Here is an 18,866-nt window from a genome sequence, read left to right on the forward strand (position 1 = left end):
CATCTCTGGCACATGCTTCTTCCGGGGAACACGGTCCTGAAACTATGTTTGGCAGTGCACAACCATCATCGACGCCACAAAGACCTAGAGTGTACTCACAACATAGGAATCCTCAATCCCAACCTCTAACGGCAACTGGCCCTACATCTACACCGGAGATCACGGCAAAACTACTTTCAATTTTCAATAAGATTGGCACGTTAGCATATGGTTCACCGCCGATCAATCCCGCGTTTCAAAAGAGCGGCTCTCGAGGTCCAGTTATATCAGTAGATGGGCAGGATCCCTTAACTATAAAGGCGATAATCGACTACCTACACAGTACCTTACCAATTGAAGGATTCCGCACCCGTGTGTTCAAGGGACCAGAAGCTAGTCCCCGACATATGTCACGACGAAAGAACGGACCTATAGTTGAATATCTGAATAACATCTCAGCATGGCATCCAGTTTCAGCGCAAGTTGTCGACTACATCCAGCATCCATATCGAGGATTACGGGCCAAGACGAAGCGTGATGACAAGCTCGGAAACGGGTCGGTGCCGGCCTCTCGCGACGTAGGCTACCCACTTCCTGTGGCTCTTATTTCCCGATATCAACTTACGACTGTGGATGCATTTGCTTGTGAGATATCGATCGACGATCCATATTCACAAATGAGCCACCAGCAATGGATGGAATCTCTCTGGCGTGGCTGTGTGGGTCCAGATATCGTTGTGTATATCCAAGATGACGACATCCCGGATATGGGACCATCCCAGGAGCTCGTGTATAGTGCTCGCTTACAGGACACTCTTGGAATCGTCATACCTCGTGCTAGAGGCTCTTCCAAAGAGCCCAAGGAGAGGGTTCTGAGACATGTCGTATGGGCTATTGATTCTATCGTCATGAACACTCGTCCGCAATAATACGTCATTGGTTTCCTGCCTTTGTTGTATTTCCTTCGGTTTTGCCTTCTCTCTTTACTGTATCAACTAGCATAGTATACGGGTGCTATCCAATCATCAATGATAAAACCAATCTTTCTTACTCGGTGTATTGTTAAACACCTAAGGAGTACCATAGCATGACCAAGTGGGGAGTGACCACATCTCCCCTCAGATTGACGATCTCTCCTCTTTCTTCTCCTTTTACGTTTCACAAAGACAAACGAAAAGAGGATTGGCAGGAATCTAGACGAGGCTGATGCTGATAATAAAGCGACCAAAGAAATGCAAAGCAAAAGGTTTCCTTCACGGGAGTTCCCTCCCGACCTGTCTTTTCAGGTCCTAGCATGGATACGAGGTGGCTAGTAGAGATTTTAACTCCACGAATCATATGTGTTGGAATTACCCTGCACACCAATTTGACTGGCTCCCGCTCTATCACACACAAACGCGTGTCATGTTTGGGGTAAGGAACCCCTGTAATGGGGCACATCTGTCTATGAGAATTACTGCAAAACAGTCACACGGTCGTGATCAGCGCCTGTCACAAGACTAATACTGACACCTCATAGCTTGGGGCGTTAAGTATAAGTAACTTACCCAGGGTTAGGTTGCATAACAGCTCCCCGTTCGAACACACCAATAAAGAATTTATGTCACATTACACAACCTGCAGGGCCGCGGAAATAGTGGTCGTCAGTACGTCTTCTGCTCTCGCCAAAGTTAAACAGCTTCGAAAATATAGAGTCTTCTTAGTCTTGTCATAGAGTTTACTATGTTTTCTTCCTACCTATCATGTGGTGGAGAGGACAGAAAGTGTTCTACAGCGTTATCATGGCCTACTATTGTCTCGATAATATCGGACATACTCGCTAGGTGATTCTAAGTGCGATACATAACAATGTAAGTGATACACTTTGACATCGTAACTCAGATATTCTTTTCCCTTCGTTTTACTAGATGTTCTTTTTCTAAAGTATTACGCTACAACAAAATAGTCATATGGCAAACGATGTCTGGTCTCTCTACAGAAGCAGTATGAGTCACACTCTCGATTAGCCGCTGCGATACAATTGATAGACAATACATTAGGACGTGGAAATACAACGGTGTAACTGTTGTACCCATGAATTGTCTCACTGTAACCGCGTTTGATGGGAGTTACATCCGGCCGTCATGCTGTGAGATCCACACCTCTCGATTGATTTGTGCTGTAAGGCCACTGACCACTACCATTTCCTTGCTAGCATAACGCTCGGGATATAATCTAGAGGAATCTAATCGATGGGTCTCACAATCATACGGAGGGCTCTTGATTTTATTGCGTATGTATTGGAAAGGAAAGATCTGGGCGATGAGATTCCTAAGGCAACTGGCCGTTGATTGAGGGGACGATCATTTTGCATGGATAGGCTAACAAAACTCAAAAACAGTGGAGAGTGATGTCATGACTTCTATATCTTCCGAGATTAATGACCAGACGGAGACTAGGTAGAGAGGAAGTGCTTATATCCGTGTATTGAAATTATATACCACCTTTATATGCCATGTCTGTCTAATAGGTTGTGGCAACTCGGCTATGTATACCGAACTTGCATCGAGTGGCAGTGTACAGTCGTCTCGTTATTGGTCATTTATAGCGGCTAGTATTATTAAGTTGTGGTCCACATGGTTTCTAAGCATCAAACAGCTATAGATTGCCCAATCAAGGATGTACCATCGGTCGTGACTTAACTTGGAAGGTTGAAGACAGAATTGTGCAAGGGACTCTTTGGAGGATATGAAGAGTTCCCAGCCTAACGCTCGCCATCAGGAATCCCGCAGCCACGACAATATTTAGAGAGAACACCTGCGGAGAGGATTTCAATCAATAGACCGTAAATGAACAAGTAGTCTTCATTACGTGAAGAGACCTACTCTTTCGCTACTCTAATATCACTCAACTTTCTGCAGCCTCCAGATTGCATAGATCATGGTGATCTCGGTAACGATAGACTGTGCAAGGAACCTGAAAAAGGGGCGACAAAGAGCTAAATAACCTCCCCGACGAAACAAATATCAAAGACGAAGTGATTACGGGTGATTCAGCGGTTACTCCTATCATCTTGAATTAACGCCCATTAGACCTCCTTGGTGAGGTCATGGCTAGGTTCAAAACACCAAACGACGGTCGGTATGGGAGGGGAAAGAAAACCCATGCCAATCTTGATGCAAAGCATGTCTAGAGTATGTCTATGATTGAGGACATCACTCTTCAGCGTGTAACACGTGTAACATTCACTTGCTCGAATAACGAGAGCCTTAAGGGGAAGATGAAATGCTTCTAGGAAGGCTATGAGAGCCACTATCTTTTACTTTAAGAGATGGCAAGTCTTTACACCCTATTTCAGCATCAGGCTTAGGTATCTAACAAATATTAGGTAAAAGCAAACCGATCAATCGGAGGTCTTCGATCTCATCATTAAGCGTAATACACCTCGAAATGAATATTTCTCTGCCGCACTTCGAGACGCATCTAAGCAGACCTCCAACCTCAAACTGCCAGGTACGCTCACCAAAGATACGATAAAACATGTGGTACTTCAGAAATTCGAGGCAAGGGGGTGGCAGGGTCTCATCATTAATATCGATAGGAGACAGTCACCAGCGTCGCAGGAAATCCCAGACTTCCTCTCGAAGAAAGAGATGAATAAAGCGGTGGTAGGGTGCAGTAGCATCTGTACTATTTATACCATTCTCCCTGAAATTCCTGGTCTGATAATGAGATGTTTATGAACCATCAAGTGATTGACTTGTGGGAGTATGTATGCTCCAGCAAGGCCCTAGGTTTGTGGTACTACTCCTCAGGCATCAAATTCCTTTGTGTACCTGCCCCTAGTCCATACGCAGCTAGGAAGAATACGGTATATTGCGTGACTCAATCGCTTCAGGTGGAACCAAGCGAGTAGCGAAAGGGTGGATCCGTCCCTGATCGTATCGAATTAAATTGTGGCGATGCCAGCTGAATGACTAATGACTAGGCAGACCGCCATTGATCTGCAGTCTTATCGTACTTGAAACCGGTATAATTCATCTGCACAGCTTCTAGTCAAAACATTATTTCCCCGAGCTGAGAACGCACCGTGATCCTACTTCAGCAAGTAAGATATCTAACTGTTGAATCACCAAAGTCCGTACCTGGAGTGTTAGAATAAGTCATGGGTATAAGCCAGATCTAAACATTCCTATTGAGCCGGACTAATAGCAGACTAGGAGAATCCGAGGTCCGTTACTGTGTATTCATCGCGCACAGCACGTTCTCACTGATATCATTGCCCAGTTCCGATGCACGCTATGTGGTACCAGCTTCAACATCGCGCGTATCCGGACTGTCGATGAGCCCTTTTCAGCGGCGTGGTCCATAGAAGACCCCCGACATTTTATTTGTGCACTCGACGATGATGACGATGAGGAAGGCAATGACTATGGCGACTGTTGCACTGCAGAGACGGGCTGTGTTTGGGCTATTCGCAACTGTCAGGATGTTCGACATGGAACTGATGAGCAGAACGCGCCAGCATACAAATACCAGTTTTTTGATATGGATGACGGCCAACTCCCCAAGTTCGGGCAAACACTGCCGATGGGCAAACCGTTGGAGGAAAAGGCAGGCCGCATTGGCATAAGAAGGGTTTATCTTGAACATGTTGCTGGCCCGGGATGTCGTTGTACACAGGGATATTCCGGGGCCAACATCTCTCTGGAGGAGATGCGAGGCTGCAGGACTGGGCAGGGTCTGGTCAACGATAACGGGGACGAAGAGGCCGCGCCGGACGACCTGGAATGTGAAACTGACAGCGATTACTTTCTCACGGGGCTTGCGGACTGTATGCCATTTGTTGAAATTGGGGGTACGGGAGTGTCTCCCGCAAGGCATAGCTATGATTGGATTGAACCGGCAGACCCGTACAATGACGTATGGCCCTTCTCGCTAACTGTTGTGCCCTGCAATACTGACAATCTGCGGCAGTGGTTTGAACCCTACATGGCGGTGCCGTTTCATCCATGGTGTTTCGGGATGTACATGAAACTCAGCAAACTACGACTTGGCCGTGTCGAAATCAACCATCTTGTGGACTACTTTGATAATATCGAAAGCTACCCGCGCCAGTACCGCGATGAGCCCGATCTAGCCGTCAAGAAAGCCGCTGGTGAATCCTGGGTCCACCTGAAGGGTGATGAATGGCTCGCTGCAAACCCATTTTACGTGCCCAAACTTCGGGAGATACTGGGCAGAGCGATGGATACTGGTCCGTCCTTCAGCCCCCAGAATGGCGCATTTGAACGCCTTATATCATTGACCAAGATTACAACCGACCCCTTTGCTCGATTCCCCCGAGAAATCCTGGATATGATTATAGACAACCTCTCCACGAAAGACATTGCGTCGCTACGTCTTGTCTCGCGCGAATTCTACCAGCTCCCCGTCTCACTCTGGCATCGCCTTATTCAAGAGGATATGCCTTGGTTATGGGAGGTGTGGTCCGACGAGGAACCTTACTTCTGGGCGACGGTCACCGAGGGTGATATACAACAGAATAAAGGGGAGACGAGATATGAGCTTCACGAGGAGCAGATCATAACACATACAATAAATGTTGATGAGCATTTGGCTAAATGGACAATGCCGATGCCTACACTCGCACGAACCAATTGGTTTCTCCTGTATAGGGATATTAAACGGCACTGGAACGAATTGAGAGGCCTGTGGAACCGGCGAAGGATTTGGAATTATCAGGAGGGGTTGATTGCATCGTTGAGGATGCATATATTGAGTAATCCTGATAGTAGTAGTATGCGATAGATCATATCATGTGGTGGTACAAACATCACCATCGGTGAGGACAGGTGTATATACACGCTAAGCCCTTGAAAAAAATTAGAAATGAATCAGTATTAATCCAGACGTGGCATTGTATCTGGCATGGAAAATGTGAGGTACTACGATATATATTGTGAGAAGTAGCGCATATCTCCGGTGTTAACTTTCTGGATTATGGGACAAAACCTAATATACATTCTACATGCCCATCAACATTGAGTGGTGAGCACATTACACACCCTTTAATGATTATTGATTCTGTAAAAAGCCAGAGGTGATAGACACAAATCAAGATCGCGAGCTGATTCGGGCTTTGAAAACGAATGCCGTTTAAGGTTAGCGTGTGTCGGCCTCCATACACCGAGAACGCCACAGACAAGCCACACTGCCAGGACTTCCCTAATTTCCTACCAGCAACGTTCAATCTGCAAATATTCTCACAGCGTCGTCAGCCCTACATCTAATAACCAGTAAGCACTCCGATGGTACTATATTGTGTCACTCAGGGTAAACTGTGACCCCTAGGGATGGAGTACCAGGGCTCGGTAAACAACGGCGGCTCTACTTCGTCGCAGGGTTTACGGAGGAAGCGACTCAAGGTTGCCGTCGCCTGTGCAGCATGCCGACGGCGAAAGATAAAGTGCGGTGGTGCTCAGCCAGGTGAGCGGTGAATGATTCTCAATAGGACACATAATCTTGCCAGATTAACGTTGAACAGTACGTAATGCATGCGGAAAGAGTTCTACATCGGCGGAATGCGTATACTCCAATAGATCTAGTGAATTGGAGCCCCTCGTAAATGACGAGACACTATTGCGAAAAAAAGCCATGGACTCAGGATGTTTTGGGTAGATCGTATGGTACCCCTCCCAGTGATATCTCTACAGACACTTGTCGTAATTCCTAGGACAACGCTCTTACACTCTATGTAGCGAGGAGATTCCGCCTAGAGACATACCAACAGCGAATGGACCACTACTACAGAATTCAGTGGGTGCCAGCAGTGCACTTAATGACTCAGAAAGGGTAGACTCTATGAATGGCGTGACTGGCGACCCCACCCAGATTCGCGAAGTTTTTGGTAGCAGTAGCGCCGGCTCTTTTATGAGGCAGATATAGGCCACGCTCGATACACGATTGGAGACACCACATTCAGCTACGCACAGGAGGTCGCTGGCGACGGGGGAACATTCTTTGGAAGAATATCCGTCTTTTTCCAGTCATGAAGAACCAGGCCTCTTTTTGCTCCCTCCACGTGGACTAGCCGACGGGCTTATCCAGGCATACTGGGACAATGAATGGGTATTGTATCCTGTCATCCATAGGCAGAAAATTGAGGAAACCTACGAATTGCTATGGATGTCTAAAACCTCGGGCAATTATCCGCTGATTCACATATGCATAATCAATGTCTGCTTCGCACTGGAATGCCATTACTGCGAATTGATGCCGGTAAAAGAGCGTAAAACTACTGGTGATGATTTCTTCGGGCGTGCGCAACGTTTATATGAGAGATTAGGGGACGTCCCCTCCTATGAGAAGACAGTGTCTGTTACTATTCGGCATCTACTTGCAGAGCACGAGCAACGTTTTTCAGTGCTGGATGACAGTTGGACAAGTGATCCGGATGGCACAATACTTAGGCATACATCTTTCTCAGTCCACCTCTTTTCCCGAATCATCAAGTCATGAAGAGTATAAAAGGCGGACATGGCATGGATGTGTTTGGTTAGATCGGCAAGTGCTACGAGCACCTTTGCTACCAGATCAACCTTTGCCTCATTTGACAAAGTGATTCAGTCTTGCCCATAATCCTTCCTTTTTGCCGACCATTATATCTTTCTGTGCTTCGTAAAAGCTATCACTCTCACTACTATCATACACCGACTACAACAAAGTGTCCTATCTGCTACATTTGGACGTCCTGTAATGATCCCTAAATGGCTATTTAACTCAGTTCCATTGCCCTCGATGATCAACAATCAGTTCTTCGGCACGCAAACTGAAGGCTCTGTGTTGCGACCGGATGGAAGACCTTGCGTAATGGCATTTGCCGTGAAGGCTATGGAATTCTACCAAATTCTTGACGACATCCTTGTTAACCTATACTTAAACTCTACTAAGGATGATAGATGCGAGGGCAAGCTAACTCACATCCTTGCAATTGATGCGAGGATACAGACGTGGAATAAATCACTCCCAGATCACTTACGCGCTCAATCAGTCGCACTAAGTAATTCTATATTTGATAAACAGGCAATAGTCTCGAGGATTCGGTTAGTTATGTTTTTCCTTCCGTTAGAGACCTTCCCTTTCCTGGAATTATTGTTCTGACTGAGGAACATATTTCTGCATGTTCGTACATTATTATTCCGCCTGACTGTTGTACGCTACTGCATGCGCCGTGGCCAAGGTTCTACGGGAAATCCCAATGATTCGAACGATTCAAGCCTGTCTGAAGTAATGCTCTCTGAGTGCTCACGCATGTGTTTCCGACTTGCACATGAATTAATCCACACTTTCCATCGTAACCTGGACCGTGACAGTGTGACGGGGCCGCTTCCAAACTGGTGGTACTTTGTACTATGTAAGCCACCTGTTCTGATCATCCTATCACGGACTCGTTCGCTTTCAGATTAGCTGCTGATGTTAGTTATCCCCTAACTAGATGTATATACTGCTGCAACCATGATCCTTGTGGAACGCTTCCTGGAGACAAGAGAAAGTGCCTCGGAAAGCTCAACCGCGTCCGATACATGGAAGACTTCTCTTCACGTCTTGGAAACCTATAGTACTTTGGCAGAATCAGCAAGAAAATGCCTAGCAGCTCTTGAACTGTTTTCCGAGAAGCTTTTTCTTGATGGTAACAAGACTGTGGCTGCGAGTCGAAATGAAGAACCCCAGGACTGGAATTCATTCTGGGGAATTTCCGATCTGCTCAGCGAAGAACTGGGAATGTCTGATCCAGTCCTTTTTCCTTTCAATTTTGATGATTTTATTTCGTTTGATTCCATGCCTGGTCCTTATGTTCATATTTCGCCACCCCATGGGACATAGATCACCGCCCACTGTTCATATAACTACTAATCAAGTTCTCGTCTCATTGTCTGTCATCAGTAGTCTCTCGCATAATGCAACGACATGTGTCACTAGAACCCGAAATTTGCAAACGGATTTTACCATGAGCTGCCCGAGCTTCCTGTATTACCTGTGCTACCAGTACCAGCTAGGTTTCCCCAGCTTGACGCAGATGACCTGGGCTGACCAGTACAACCAAGGTAAACAGCTATATCTGCCAGTTAGCTTCTCTTATAAAGTACAAGAATGTTTGTACTACAAACAAAAACCGTAGGAAACCACCTACACTTCGAGAAAAACGCATAACTCTCCGCATTCTTCAACGCCGTCTGCGAATACAAACCAAGCACATTCGAATACCCATACACCTCATATCCGAGCACCCCCTTCGTATGACATAACTCATGTAAACTCGACGTCCGCTGATCCAGAACAGAGCAATCATCCGACACTTGCGGCAGCTGGAAATACGCAGGACAAGTACTCACTTGACCCCGATACCTGTCCGTACTGGCATATCCCGTCTGCGTAAACGAACCAGATCGACAAGTGATGCTATCAGGTTGACAGGAGTAGGTAACGAGACCGCTTCCTTGTTGGGATGCCTCTTGGGCAATTTCTTCAAGTATTTCGGCGACATGGTTTGTAGATATTGAGTCGGTGGTTTTGAAGAATGTTTGGAATAGCGATGTCACGTTGTTGGCGCGGATGCTGGCGGCGACTTTGGCGGCCATTTCACCGGCACTGGTTACTGCTGCTTGGGCCATTTGGCTTTCGGAGTTGTCACATTCTATGAATACTGCGCGTTGTTTGAGTGTGCGTCCTGTGGTGATGCTGGTGAGGGTTAATGGGAGGAGGAGGCTGTTGAGATGCATTTTGAACTGACACCTGTATTGTATCAGGGACTAGATACAGACAAGAAGTAGGTTAATCTCTACATCGGCAATCTGTGAGCTGGAAGATGCTGCTTATATGTGTTCTGAGGATCCCAGATTCGCAGTCTAAGGGTCCATTTTTGAGACGTTTCATACTGTTTCACTCTTCTCTCGATCGGCAGAGTCGGGCGACACCAGACTCAAGGTGGCACAGCTTGTTCGAGAATATTACTTGACCATTAGATATTCAAGCACTATGACAAATCTCCCCCAGGGTAGCTATCGCATGCGATATAAGTTGTGTTAGCTTTCACTTAATTTGCCGGTTCTGTTATAGTAAGCTGAGGCATCGGCTAAGACCCGAAATCTTCCAGAACAACGGGTTTTATGTAATCTTGATCTTATCTTTCATCGGCGCGAAAGTCAATATAAGCTAAATAAGCATAAATCACTGGCGCCAGGTATAACAATATCTAAGATGGCAAACTATTGCTATAGGATACCATGTTCAAAATTCACTGGGATGTCAACACTATACTCCGGGCGCACACAGACCATAGGCTTATCACATTCGCACATATGCCATACATCTGTCGATTCAAATATTAATATAATATAAATGAAATCTTCAACAAATGGTTCTTTGCCTCTTTCATATTGCTCTCTCCGCACATGTAGTTGTTCGTATCTCATAGTTGCAATATTTATTATGTTAATATAAATCGATGCACGGTAGGAGGAAACCTGTTAGAGAAACTGTACAGATAAAGAGAATTCCCTGGCCTCTAATCGCCAGTGGGCTACCATTCACAATAGTATATAATTAAGAATGTAAATGAGTCTAAGCTCAACGAACGAGATCAACAAGTAAAGACTGGTTCTGCACAGAGCACAAAGAAGTAACCCTCTAATGCGACAACTTAGCGAAAGGGAATCTAGGCACCAGTCCAAGAGTCCTGCTCGATGTTGATAGACTCAGCGTGCCAGGTCTTTCCACCGTCGGAGGTGGTGAAACCACTGGAGTTAGAGCCTTTGTACAGGAAGAGTGTGTCACCGAACTTCTCGTCCTCAGCGCTGAGGTGGATGGTGATGTTGTCCCAGCCTTTTTATGTCAGTTTAACATGGATCTGGCTTGGTATATATTTTAAAAGGACTTACTGTAGGCTTCAAGAGTGCCGCAGTTGCCGGAGCCGGTGTAGCATTCGTCGCCGGAGTAGAGGTAGAGGAGCTCGGCGTCGAGATCTGGAAGTATCCATGTCAGATGCTAAATCCGTGAGACATCATTTTGTATCATGTTGTGACTTACCGTCAGTTTCCTTGGAAACCACCTTGCCGTCCATGGTGACAGTCTGGTAGACCTTGTTGTTCTCAACGGTGACTATGGAGTATTAGTCTTTGTGCAAGAGATAAGTTATAGTCATCGTCCAGAATGCAAGCTCACCCTCAAAGTCAACCTGAGTTCCGGTAGGAATAGTAACGTAGGCCTGGCCATTCTGGCCGTCTATCATGATCTGTAAGCATCGCAACCTAATAAGGCAATGAAGAGATACTAACTAGGAGTATAAGTGCTGGCAGCAATACACCACTCCTCAGCCGTAGCAGGACAGCCCCTAATTCCATGTCAGTCCCGTCATCCACATTCCGTATATCTAAATCTCTAGGGAGTACTCACTGAGACTCCTGGTCAGGAGACCAGTTCAGCAAAGGCTGGTACAAGTAGGAGCTGTCGTCGCCATTGGTATGTTGAAGACCGATCCAAAGAGAGATCCAGACTTGGTCGCTGGTGTCCTGAACCTCAACACCTTGAGGAACAGTGGGAGGGATAAGAGACCAGGTCGCCTTGGTAATGTGGGCGTTGGTTGCTGGACCGGAGTAGAATCCGTTGCCGAAAGCCCAGGAGTCCTTGGTAGTGGCGGCCGCGGGCAGGGCAAGAGCCAAAAGAACGGCGGCGTAGGCGGAGTGCATATTCAGAGTAATTGATGAACAGGGAAAAACTAGTTAAGATATTGCGAACCGGTCGCGCAGAGAAATGAATGAAATGTGGTAGGAAAAAAAAAAAAGAAAAAAAGAGCGAACGATAACCTGGGGTTCTGAGCCGGGAAGGGAGCGACTGTACGTAAATACTCCCAAGGCTGAGCACCCTATTTGGATGGTTTGATTGCCGGATAATTCGTCGGCATATTAAGTCAGGAGCAAGGTGGAGCCCGTTTTACCTATAGGGCCCGCTATCGTAATTCTTGCTCCGTAGGGCTAAGCTTCGGCATAAAAAACAAGCTTGTTTTAGCCCGAAACAACCAAGTGAGCTTGGTGATACCGGAGTGAGGGCCAAGTTACGCACGCAATGCCGACCCTCTTGAACTAAAAGAATTTCGGATAAAATGGGGGATATATGTGGTTGGATGGCTGACCCTTGACGGGGCTGAACCCGAAGTCTCCTTTTCCATATGCCGTCTTTCCCTAAATAGGCCACACTCTCTGGCGATTAGATATCTGCGAACTGGGTCAGTCATAGTCGTGCCACTTGCTGTATAAGTTTGACGAGTCCTCCACCCCGACGGAAACCTTGAGACATGTGCACATAACTGTTGACCTAAGCTTAGCCATGTTGGATGCTTGTAGCTGCTATTGGCTCCGCCGATCAGCTTTTCGCTCATAGAACGACAAATCAGTGGTAACACGTATATCGTCCCGGGATATACCGAAGAGTTTTCTATGTTTATGCGTACCAACTCCCAGGCTTCATTCTATGACTGTAGCTCCTATATGCGCTCGCTTCAGATATTCTTTACATATGTCTTGCTCCTAACTACTCAAGTAAGGAATTCGAACATGCAACACCAAGTTGAGACTAGGTGGGAAGCCGAGAGAACAATGAAAGAAACCAACAGTAGCAGCCGAGAAGCGATCTCTTGTGAGAAGATTTCTAAGAAGTACTGACCCCTTCAAGGTTGAACCCCGCTATGACCCACACCAGCAACGCAACTTCTGATAGACATATTTGTGCGCAACGTCTGCAGGATATGCGAAGTGCTTAGCGATGGAAATGACTGGGTCTACTAACGGGGTCTCTATCCCACTGTTATTTACCGTTTTTCGCACTTGATTGCTAAACTTTAAAGTGAAGTACAAGCAATTTCCCCAACGGCATAAGCCTATGCTTATTTACAGGTAGATTAGCCTGGTAATAAGGCTCGCACGTCTCATTGGCATTATTTCCTCACGAAACAATTTGCGTGGAGTTTAAATAAGGATTTCGCCGCCTATTGTGTCAAGAAGTGGAGATAAGAATGTGGGCTGGAGCCCTCACTCCACAGTCTCAAACAATTGTCCATCCTCCTATTCCTCTTCATGGTTCGCCTTTGTTCCTTTATGTCTCTCCCCCTTCAAATCTTTGATTCTAAGTTTTAGTTCTGACTGTTATTTATTTTTATTATTTTTTATCCTTCGAGTAGGGGAGACAGGGAGGCGATTATCGGGTCGCATTTCCTATATTTAGCAGCTTGCCAATGAAACAAACGAAGTTTGAATGCCTGCTATAACTTCAATACACCGACAGCCAAAGGCACATCGCTCAACGTGGTAGATATGCTAGATGTGTAGCCAGTCCTATGATTAGTGCATTCATCTCCGGCTATGGAAGTAAAATAAGAGATTGCTCGCCTCGGAGTAGCGATCGATGGCATTTGCAGGGGAAGGAAAGAGGAGAAAGACAGATCCCTGCTCACACGGTCCAAACAGAAAATATCCTGAAAAGGTGTTGGAGGGGGATGTGCCATAACTGCCGGCAGGGGTAAGATTTTCCATGCTATGCGCATAGCTTCATACAACGAGTATATGTACATGTCCAAAGTCATATCACGCAGTTGAGCGAGGGTTAATCTAATGACCAGGATTTGTTAGTTTGGTATGTGACCTATCCTAGAAGGACTGAACAGGGTTGGTGAGGCTAAAGCCACCGACGTCCGTACAAAGCGGATAAGCTATAGAGGGCGTGCATCGTAGATGCCTCATCCATGTTGAGAGGGTCTACAGAAAGATGCCGGTCGGGTGATTGACAACCAGACACATGTCCTTGGCTTGAGATATGCAAGGCTCAGGTACTTTCGGTTTCCCTTGATGCAGGGTATATTACTGCGTCGAGCCTTTTAGCCAGCTTGATCGATCGTTCCATGATTTCGAACTCATACTGAGTCAGATTCCTCGATTCACCCCCCTTCATACAGCTCATATCCTCCTTGCGAGCACCCTTCTCCCATTCGGCATCAATCATCCAGTTCGTGGGAACTTCATACTCATTCGCCATACCGCTCTTCCCCTTGTTCTTCAGCAGACTCCCGTTATACCACAGCAGCCTATCCTTTGCATCAACATGGGCGATGACGAAACTACATACCTTGTGCCTGCCCCTACTATCCACTTGGTCCCTGCCAACAATCCCACCATAGTGCCCCGAGAACTCATAAGAAGCACCTGTCAGCTCAAGACCAAGCCACCACGTTTCCTTGTCTCCATATGTTATCTTATAAGTGACCTCTTCGCGCACTTCATACGAGTTCTGCCAGCATATGTGGAACAGGGCGACGAGTATGTCTGTTCTGCTCTTGTCAAGGACGACTAGGCCAGAGTCACCTTCTTCGGCATAATTCTTCGTCCACACAAGTGACTTGTCCAATGCTGCACTTGGCTGTCGAATTTGACTTCTGTACCACTCGTTGCGCTCTGGAAATACATCTTGCCAGAGAAGTCGGTCATGGAACAATAAAGCCCCAGTTCGAACATATGCCTCATGGTCCAGCAGGACCTCTGGAGGCTGGAAGAATACGGCGTCGGCGTCGGCTAGGATAACTCGTTCGAAGCGCGAGCCTAAGGCTGCAAATGCCTTAATGGCCCAGCCACCCGTCTGCAGCTGGAGTGTGGAGTCATCGAAAATGGTCAGGATGTCGAGAAACTCGAGGGGAGGGCCCGATTCCACGGTGCTTGATAAACGAACCCTGTCATCCGGGCTGAGATCGTCATCACCGGCATAAACGATTTGGATCGGTAGCGTCGAATTTAGAACCGAGCGCAAAGTACCAACGAGGTGGGCGGCGAAGCGGAGAGTATGATTGCTGGTTGGGATGACCACGCCGGCTGAGCCTGGCTCAAAAGACGCCCGGAGATCCGCCACGGGCTTATGTGTAGCATTTTGCCCCTCAGGCTTTCCGAGAAACGGGTATAAAGAGACGGCTACTCTCTCCGTAGCGTTCAATAATAAGTTCTTGCTCGTAGGATCTTCGGACTGGTCAGCCAGTGTTATCCAGTCGCGTAAGACTCGACTTCGCTGGCCTAGCTCGCCGAAGTGCTCTTTATATGGTGGTTGGAGTGGATAATCAATGAAGTATTGCGCGAGATGGTCAATCAATGTGGTGTCAGGAATGACAAAGCTGGCAGTTACCTTGGTGGTACTGCTGGCCACATAGGTCGGATCCGTCACGATATGGTTTACAGGGTCTGGCACTACTACTCTCGAGGTAGTAGTCAGCAGCCGCGGTGAGTATAAAAAGAATAAAGTGAGTAGTGCCGCTGCTGCGACCGCGGTGATACTGATCCAGGCTGGCCGAAGGCCTCGCAGGGCCAGAACAGAGATCATGTTCCACGAGACCCGGCGTGTGCGGTCCAAAGGAAATTAAATCAGAAACTGTTGGGTGAAAGCATGGGCAGTGAAATATAAAACTGTACGGGGTTTACACCCAGTATTTCCGTCGGCCTCTTCTAGTGAGGAACGAAAATGTGACCATTTGTGACTCGATGGGAAGTGATTTGTTCTTCACTGAAGGATTCCGCTCATGGTCAGGGGCCAGACTCCCGGATTAAACAAAACTACGTAAGCCGGAGGCTGATAACAAGAGTGTGGATGGTACGCAATGTCTCAACCCTGGTAGTGGATTCCAGCCCTGTATGATTGGCGCAGCCTGTGGGTAGCGATCATTAGTTCTTGGGTAGTGGCAACTAGAATCCACAGTTCATGAAGGATGCCGATCCTGGCCTACACAGCATATTTGCACAGTATTAAATATATATTGAGATTATCAATGCTAGGAGCTTAGCCCTGTCAATGTCCGTATCGCTGTCCACTTGTTGTGGCTGCATTTACTGTTGCTATTTTTTCATGCAGTCTGTTTTCTTCAGGCATCCAAGCTTTTCGGGATACGGGATGCAAATTTAATCTGTTTAGCTTATCCCGCTATGCCTGATTTGGCATATGTATCCTAACTTATTACGTTGTTAATCATTAGATAATTGTGGGTAATAAAACATGGAGCTGCTTCGCCTCGAACTTCCAAGCCATTCCTGAAATGGGGGCCAGAAAACATGCGGTTCTTAATTTAGTGCTGTAGGTACTAAACTACTAATTATTTAGTTGTAGCTATGCAACTTTCTTCAAAGCAGTTGTTGAAGCTGGACGGTCGATCTAATCCGAAACTATACCCCGAGGCCAAGAGACGAGATGTCTATCCTGTGTCTACTCCGGATGAGTCCTCTAATTTCTTAGTAGGTTAGTTAGGCCTAGGACCGCCTACCTAGATAGGATATACGGAGCTCAGCTTAAATGAAGCTATTCACGCCGATGGACAGAGATCAGTGCGGAACAAAATTACAGGGCTCAACCGGAGTACATGCGTAGGGCTAGAGTCGGAAGCATTCATCACATGATGCCGTGGCATATGTTTGGCAGGTCCTGTGACTGGTGGTCAACTGTAGAGACATATAGGCGTGAGTTGACATTTCTACAGGTACATGTACTTCCAATCTTAGCCATACATAGATAGAGCGTACATACAATCGACATCATAGTAATCAAGATCATATTAAGGGCGCACTAGTCATCCTCAGTCTTCACCCAACTTCCCATATCGTTTTCCAATTAGGAGAGGAGCAACTTCATCTTTAGGTGCAAATCCAGCCAGTCTCACATCTGCTGTGGGAGATCTGAGGTCATTTGTCTGCATGCCCAGCATAGATCTATCTGGCTGAACCAATTCTCCAAACTGAACCTCGAGGCTTTTGAGTTCAGCGGATTCGTTATGGTTTCCTCCAAGGCAACCTCCCATCGCTAGCTGATCAAGTTTGTAGTTACCCCGTGTAGTCATTGCGATTTGTAAGAATCCATTATCTGTAGCTGGGACACCGTTCTGACGCAACGACCAATAACCCAAAGCTGCCAACGGTAGTGCAACACCTAGGGAGAGGAAATAGGGCAGAAGAAGGTTCAGCGGCCGAGACCACACATATTGTGTATGTAGATCCTGTCGAGTCACGTTGACCGAAGTCGGCCAGAGCTGAAAATGGTTGATTGCGCTAATGGTGACGTTCGCCAGCATAGAGTTAAGGATCTCCTCATTCACAGTGAACAAGTTGTACCAAACAGTGAGAGTTCCTGCCCAAGAATCGCTGAAACCATTGAAAAGACGGGTGGATTGGACGAGAAGATTGTCTTGCATCACTGTTTATCTAGTTAGTCCATGAGCAAATACACGTTGGGGGATATCGGCACATGCATTGCGTTGAAAACACCGCCTCCTGTGAGATCGGCTCGACTGAATCCACACCGTATACCATTGCCCCTACATTTCCGGATATGCCTTTGGTCATTGCCATAATTAGGGCCATTATATTACGATCACGAATTGTGTCGACAACAGCTTGGGTCATGTTATTCTTCGAAAAATAGAATTTCTCGTCCATCGGCACTAAATCATGCACGTCTCCTATAGTGACGGTTGAGGACTGCTCACCGTTGTGGAATCTCTGGACGACATGGTATTCAGCCCGACGAGGACTACACGTCAGTACATGCGACACGTATTCAAATTGAGCAGTGCCTGTGGTATCATTCCGAATCCAATTATATACCTCCGCATTCTTCATCTGGAAATTCTTCAGAGCGGGGGTGGACGTTGAGCCTGCATCCGGTGTCACGGTCCAGTTACTTTCAAGTGCATAGAACCAAGTGGCACTCCTGTTGAGCGGCGGGCTGATCTTCTCAAAATCGGTATTGTTGCAGCTTAGGTATGGCCCATCGAAAGAAAGCTCATAGGAACAATTCATCCCACAAGGTGAGCTCATTCTTCGCGGCTCGCCGTTCACGATAATTTCTGTAGCCAGCTGGTAGAGAACAGGCTTGATCTGAAGGCCCATATCTGCAATTGTCAACTGTTCAGCACGGAGTACCTAAAATATAGTCAGTAAGATCCAGGTCCCTCCACTCGTTCGATAAGAGGACGGATCTACCTCGACGTAGTCAGAATCATTCTGCTCTCGCCAATTATTCGGCACGAACAAGGCTAATTCTTTATCCTTCATAATCGTCGCGTTACCACCCCAGATCTACATTGCGTACAAATTCACGATTAGATGACTATTGTCAAATTTGGGTTGAATTTACTAACCTCTGAGAGATTCATACCTGGCATTTGAGTCTGGGATACCTCGTGTGTTCTTACAGCACTCCTGACAGTCATTGAGCTCGATGGGAAGCTCATAGCGACAGGGACAGCCCATAGGACCATTGTAATAATAGCTAGTAACCATCCCTTTTGAAGTACAGTTAAGGAGAAGAATGACATTGGGCTTCCCCTCATAGTATAGAGAAATTCCAAAGTTTCAAGCCGCATGGGAGATATCCGGACAAGATGCCAGAAATATTGAGTAAACGCCGCTGCCAGGCAGATGCGAATACAGAAGCTGATAACGTTGGCCACAATAGTTGAGGCGGCCGTAACATAAGTTTGCGACGGGATATTTGGATCATTCTCAAGCTTTCCATCGAGATAGCGGAATACGGCTACATGAGTAATAGCTAGTGCGAGGGCTGCGGGTGAGTGTCAGTATCTCTTATAGATTCAGGTTCATAGGCCCAAAATATCCGTACCTAACGAGAAACTGCCACAGAGGATGAGCGTGGTTTTCCACCCAATACCCCATTGACAGATGTGATCCTGCTTCTGCGTGAAATCATTTAAGTCGTGTGTCACGATCGGTCTCTCCGATTGAGACGGGTACTTCGCCAGGGGAAGTCGATCCGCTGCATTGGCAGGTTTGTAACGAAACCACATACCCGGTAGGGGGAAGGGGTAGGGGGGGGGG

At 46.8% G+C, this 18,866-nt stretch overlaps 7 protein-coding genes across 7 annotated transcripts; 3 read left to right on the forward strand and 4 right to left on the reverse strand.

The window, feature by feature from the left end:
- Positions 1-386: 386 nt before the first annotated feature.
- On the forward strand, positions 387-908 carry BDV27DRAFT_150640 (uncharacterized protein; the record flags this gene model as incomplete). Its single annotated transcript, XM_032071250.1, has 1 exon — positions 387-908. One exon carries the CDS (start codon positions 387-389, stop codon positions 906-908), a length of 522 nt encoding a protein of 173 aa, XP_031921294.1.
- Positions 909-3,408: 2,500 nt separating this feature from the next.
- BDV27DRAFT_169650 (F-box protein) lies at positions 3,409-5,744 on the forward strand (the record flags this gene model as incomplete). The annotated part of the gene is made up of 4 exons (XM_032075092.1): positions 3,409-3,471; positions 4,246-4,881; positions 4,936-5,630; positions 5,669-5,744. The coding sequence occupies 4 exons, from the start codon at positions 3,409-3,411 to the stop codon at positions 5,742-5,744; spliced, it is 1,470 nt and encodes a 489-aa protein (XP_031921295.1).
- A 570-nt stretch (positions 5,745-6,314) lies between these two features.
- On the forward strand, positions 6,315-8,844 carry BDV27DRAFT_150642 (transcription factor domain-containing protein; the record flags this gene model as incomplete). The annotated part of the gene is made up of 8 exons (XM_032071251.1): positions 6,315-6,447; positions 6,506-6,565; positions 6,695-6,861; positions 6,907-7,332; positions 7,364-7,524; positions 7,686-8,063; positions 8,127-8,374; positions 8,456-8,844. 8 exons carry the CDS (start codon positions 6,315-6,317, stop codon positions 8,842-8,844), a joined length of 1,962 nt encoding a protein of 653 aa, XP_031921296.1.
- Positions 8,845-9,000: 156 nt separating this feature from the next.
- Positions 9,001-9,740, reverse strand: BDV27DRAFT_150644 (uncharacterized protein; the record flags this gene model as incomplete). The annotated part of the gene is made up of 2 exons (XM_032071252.1): positions 9,001-9,047; positions 9,152-9,740. The coding sequence occupies 2 exons, from the start codon at positions 9,738-9,740 to the stop codon at positions 9,001-9,003; spliced, it is 636 nt and encodes a 211-aa protein (XP_031921297.1).
- A 935-nt stretch (positions 9,741-10,675) lies between these two features.
- BDV27DRAFT_169651 (uncharacterized protein) lies at positions 10,676-11,750 on the reverse strand (the record flags this gene model as incomplete). Its single annotated transcript, XM_032075093.1, has 6 exons — positions 11,413-11,750; positions 11,295-11,350; positions 11,182-11,241; positions 11,047-11,118; positions 10,899-10,982; positions 10,676-10,842 (listed from the first exon to the last, which is right to left on the reverse strand). Exons 1-6 carry the CDS (start codon positions 11,703-11,705, stop codon positions 10,676-10,678), a joined length of 732 nt encoding a protein of 243 aa, XP_031921298.1. The 5' UTR covers positions 11,706-11,750.
- Positions 11,751-13,814: 2,064 nt separating this feature from the next.
- BDV27DRAFT_169653 (putative alpha-1,3-mannosyltransferase) lies at positions 13,815-15,369 on the reverse strand (the record flags this gene model as incomplete). The annotated part of the gene is made up of 1 exon (XM_032075094.1): positions 13,815-15,369. The coding sequence occupies one exon, from the start codon at positions 15,367-15,369 to the stop codon at positions 13,834-13,836; it is 1,536 nt and encodes a 511-aa protein (XP_031921299.1). The 3' UTR covers positions 13,815-13,833.
- A 1,240-nt stretch (positions 15,370-16,609) lies between these two features.
- BDV27DRAFT_163796 (uncharacterized protein) lies at positions 16,610-18,835 on the reverse strand (the record flags this gene model as incomplete). Its single annotated transcript, XM_032073591.1, has 5 exons — positions 16,610-17,223; positions 17,330-17,951; positions 18,012-18,107; positions 18,170-18,591; positions 18,652-18,835. The coding sequence occupies 5 exons, from the start codon at positions 18,833-18,835 to the stop codon at positions 16,610-16,612; spliced, it is 1,938 nt and encodes a 645-aa protein (XP_031921300.1).
- Between the last annotated feature and the right edge of the window lie 31 nt (positions 18,836-18,866).

This window comes from Aspergillus caelatus (genome assembly GCF_009193585.1).
Source record: "Aspergillus caelatus strain CBS 763.97 unplaced genomic scaffold BDV27scaffold_352, whole genome shotgun sequence".
Classification (NCBI taxonomy): domain Eukaryota; kingdom Fungi; phylum Ascomycota; class Eurotiomycetes; order Eurotiales; family Aspergillaceae; genus Aspergillus; species Aspergillus caelatus.